Below are 4,339 nucleotides of genomic sequence, written 5' to 3' on the forward strand. Positions count from 1 at the left end.
AACACACATATTCTTGAATAATTCAAAAAATTGAATTGAAATATTTCAACAATTCACTTATTGAATGCATATTCTAAGAATAGGTGGACAATTTCATTTTACTTAAATGTAATAAATTACTATAAAAACATATTCATGAAAATACTAAATTGAATATTTGTACTTCTATGTTGAATACAAACACCTAACATTTTAATTTAAAATTTCAAACCATTAAAATTGTCCTTGTATTTTATTGACAACCTACTCATAAAATTATAATTAAAGTAATAAATTAACTTAGAATTTATTTAATGTTGTATAAGACATCAAATTTGTCTACTTATAATAAAATTACAAGGTGAACTCATTACAATGAGAATATTTGAGGATAATGATTTTACAATTTTTTGCTATATCATTACCTATTTATCAATCCACTCAATAAACTTATTGCCATCTCATCTAATGCATGAATGAATCTTCTCCTCCAATGTCTTTTTGCAGCCAAGATTCCAAATACTCCCCAAAATCCAATAGAAGCACTTGCCATCCACTCTACATACCAGTGCCATGGAATTTCTCCTCCCTCATCATCCTCTTTCCCAAGAATAGGGGTTTGTATGTTATAATTTGACATCTCTCCACATCCACAAGATTTGTTGTTAACTGGGAATCCACAAAGACCAGGGTTTCCAGAGAAATAAGTGGAATTGAATGTATTAAATTGTCTCCCTTCTGGTATTCTTCCACAAAGATTATTGTTGGATACAATAAAGAAACTTAGATAGGAAACTTGTAACATTTCATTTGGAATCTTTCCTTTTAGTTTATTATATGAAAGATCAAGTGACTCTAACTCTGCAAGTAATCCAAAACTGCTTGGGATCTCTCCTGAAAGACTATTATATGATAAGTTCAATGTGTGAAGACTTTTAAGATTCCCCATTATTGAAGGAATTTTGCCTGATAGATTATTTATAGATAGATCAATGCAAGTTATAAGTAACATCACTGAACTAACATACACCATTTCTAATCCTTTGTTGAACACTTGGATCTCTTCTTTGTAATAGTGAGAGTCACCATCATTTTCATGTGAGTTTTCCATTGTAGAATTCCTCATACTTTTCAATGTTGCTAATTGTTGTGGGATAGAACCTATCAAATAATTTTGTGAAATATCCAAAACATGGAGACTTGATAGATTGCTTAATTGATGTGGAATGTTTCCTTCAAACTTGTTAGACCTCAAAACTAGTATCATCAATTCAGAGAACTGACCCAACCAAGATGGTATACTCCCAGAAAAATGATTGTTGCCCAAATCTAAAATTTGCAAGCTAGAACAGTTCTTAAGGCTTGATGGCAAGTTTCCCTTTAACATATTGTCATTGAGGTGAAGTGAACTGAGTTCACTTAGCATTCCCATATGATATGGTATATGTCCTGTTAATCCTGTATTTGCTAAGTTTAATCTTGTTAAACCAGAACAATTAATTATGCTTGATGGTATTTTACCAAATAATTTATTGTTCGAGAGATCTAAAACCTCCACATATTGTAGAAGGCCAATTGAAGAAGGTATATCACCACTTAGATCATTTGTTGAAAGTGACAAAAATCCAATGGATGGTAGAAGATTGCCAATATCCACTGGAATAAATCCTATGAATTTATTCTGAGACAAGTCCAACAAATCCATGATTGATGTTGGCACTGAAGGAAAAGGAAGAGGACCTTGTAACATATTACTATGCAAATCAACACTCACAAGATTGTTTGCAATCAAGCTTGAGGGAACATTTCCTTGCAAGTTATTGTATGACAAGTTGAGATATTCCAAAGGAAGCACCCCTAACCAATCTGGAATATTTCCATATAGACTATTAATTGAGAGATCCAAATCATACAATCTATATTGTGTGGAAATGAATGGTGGAATTATGCCCTCGATATTACATGAGGCTAACTTTAAGGAATAAAGGTAAATTGTGGGTATCCAATCTGGTTCGATCGTGATAGCCATTTCATTGTAGGATAGATCAAGATAAATAAGGCTGGTCATTTTGTGAAAAAAACTAAGAGAAATATTTCCTTGAAGATTGTTTGAAGATAGGAAAATGGACATGAGACCAGGAATACTTGCAATTGAAGTGGGAATGCTACCATTTAGTTGATTAAAGGAAAGATATAGATTCGCCAAGGAGGAAAGACTTCCCAACTTATAAGGTATATTTCCACTTAGAACATTGTAGGATAGGTCTAAATTTACCAAAGAGGAAAGATTACCTAACTCGGAAGGTATATTTCCACCCAACATATTTCCATTGAGTTCTAAAGTAATCAAAGATGGAATTTGACCAAGTGATGGTGGAATCTCTCCATTCAAGGAGTTGTTATATAAAACCAAATTTTGCAGGGTGGAGAGATTTCCAATGGAAGGAGGAATAGGACCTTCCATATTTTCCATATTTTCCAATCTAAGATAGATGAGAGAGGTGATATTTCCAATACAAGGTGGCATACTTCCTTTTATATTAGACCCTGAAAGAAAAAGGACATTGAGCTTAGACCATTCCCCACATAATATTTGACTTACATTACCACTAATTAAGTTTTCTCCCCCTAACAAAAGCTCTTTTAGAGAAGGTAGGCGAGAGAGACTCAAGGGAAATGAACCACTTAATAATGGACTTTCATACAACCAAAGCGAAATCAAAGTAGTCATATTTCCTAACCACAATGGAACTGGTCCTTCAAAGTTGTTGTAACCCAAGTGAAGGTGGGTAAGGAATGATAGGCTTTGGATAGCATTGGGAATGTGCCCTGAAAGCTTACAGTCTAAAAGGTGTAGTTGCTGGAGATTAGGCAGATGAGAAAGGGGTGCTTCCAATTGCTTTCCTGTCATATTCAACACTACTCCACTAAGGGACAAATATTTCAATTTCTGCAACTTTTTCGTCCACACTAAACCGACACTCCACATTTTAATTTCTGCCAAACTTTTGTCCACTCTAAAATATAGTTCAAACTCATCCACCTTTGCCACTGATAGGTCCAAAACTTCTAGCTGAGAGAGGTTCCCCAATTGGTAGGGAATTGTACCATTGAACCCGGCGCTGGACAAGTTGAGATACTCTAAACTGTGCAAGGAAGCAAAACCCTCTGATATTTCACCTTCGAACCAATTGGAGCTCAAATCTAGATGTCTCAATTCTTGTAGGGAAAATAAACCTACACATGTAAACAACAATGATAACCACTCAAATTTCTATTAGAGGAAGCTTAAATCGTGAAACATGAGAGGTTGCTTCATTTAAAATACCTGTTGGAACTGTACCATTGAACATGTTCTCGCACAAGTTGAGATAAGATAAGTTGTGCAAGGAGGCAAACTGATTTGGTAATTCACCTTCAAAATAATTGAGGCTCAAATCCAGATGTCTCAATTCTTTCAGGGCAAATAGACCTACATGTTAAACGACAAAAAAATCTACTCAAATTAAAGTAAGGGAAAGCAGCTTAAAACAGAAAATATGAAAGATTGTTTCGTTAAACATACCTTTAGGTAGAACACCCCTCAAATAATTGAAGCTTAGATCTAGATGCTTCAACTGTTTTAAATGGAACAAATCTCTAGCAAGTTTTCCATTAAATGAGCTATCCCAATAATCATCCGCATAACTATCCACATTCTCCACATGATTGGCAAGACGGAGTTTGACAACATTTGAGCTGATGGAGCTACATTCCACTCCCCTCCATTCGCAGCAATTAAAGCCTTGCCATGAATGCAATAAAGGTGAAGGATGTAACTGGCTTTTGACAGCAAGAAGAGCATCTCTTTCATGTGGTAGGCACAATATGGTATTGCCATTTATCATCAGCGAATAGCATGAGAATGCGATTAAACATGAGCATATGACAACAGAGGAACGATCCATGGCAAGAATTCAACTTATTTCATCTGCAACAACAATAGTTTTGATTAGAGATCACAACAATCAAAATTGAACCGAATTAAAAGAATGTCTACCACTGGAAATAAAAATAGAAAAACAACAAAGAGAAAAGAAGGTAGCTACCAAAGGTTTAAAGCATATAGCTTGAACAACGGTAGGAAGAGTGAGTAATGAGGAAGGGAAACTGAGATTAAATAAGGAGGAGACGGCATGAAATGAGTGAAGCAGAACAAGTCAACAGAACGGTGGACACGGGAAAGTGAATTTAACACGGCAATCGTGACGTGGATAGGAAAATGAATCGTGACGTGGATAGGAAAATGAGTGAAGCAGAACAAGTCAAGATGACAGTGGACGGGGAAAGTGAATTTAACACGGCAATCGTGCAATCAAAT

At 35.1% G+C, this 4,339-nt stretch overlaps 1 protein-coding gene across 1 annotated transcript; it reads right to left on the bottom strand.

The window, feature by feature from the left end:
- Positions 1-263: 263 nt before the first annotated feature.
- Positions 264-4,109, bottom strand: LOC149549545 (uncharacterized). The gene is made up of 4 exons (XM_089794926.1): positions 4,068-4,109; positions 3,545-3,949; positions 3,308-3,451; positions 264-3,216 (listed from the first exon to the last, which is right to left on the bottom strand). The coding sequence occupies exons 2-4, from the start codon at positions 3,924-3,926 to the stop codon at positions 401-403; spliced, it is 3,342 nt and encodes a 1,113-aa protein (XP_089651052.1). The 5' UTR covers positions 3,927-3,949; positions 4,068-4,109; the 3' UTR covers positions 264-400.
- Between the last annotated feature and the right edge of the window lie 230 nt (positions 4,110-4,339).

This window comes from Cupressus sempervirens, chromosome 7, assembly GCF_028749045.1.
Source record: "Cupressus sempervirens isolate cs-2001-9-10 chromosome 7, ASM2874904v1, whole genome shotgun sequence".
Taxonomy (NCBI): Eukaryota; Viridiplantae; Streptophyta; class Pinopsida; order Cupressales; family Cupressaceae; genus Cupressus; species Cupressus sempervirens.

Excerpts from the sequence above, each read along its gene's own strand:
- LOC149549545 (XM_089794926.1), bottom strand. The coding sequence starts at position 3,926 with ATGGATCGTTCCTCTGTTGTCATATGCTCATGTTTAATCGCATTCTCA. Across the intron at positions 3,452-3,544 it reads GAGGGGTGTTCTACCTAAAG|GTCTATTTGCCCTGAAAGAA; the intron begins GTATGTTTAACG and ends TTTAACATGTAG. Across the intron at positions 3,217-3,307 it reads CAATGGTACAGTTCCAACAG|GTTTATTTTCCCTACAAGAA; the intron begins GTATTTTAAATG and ends TTACATGTGTAG.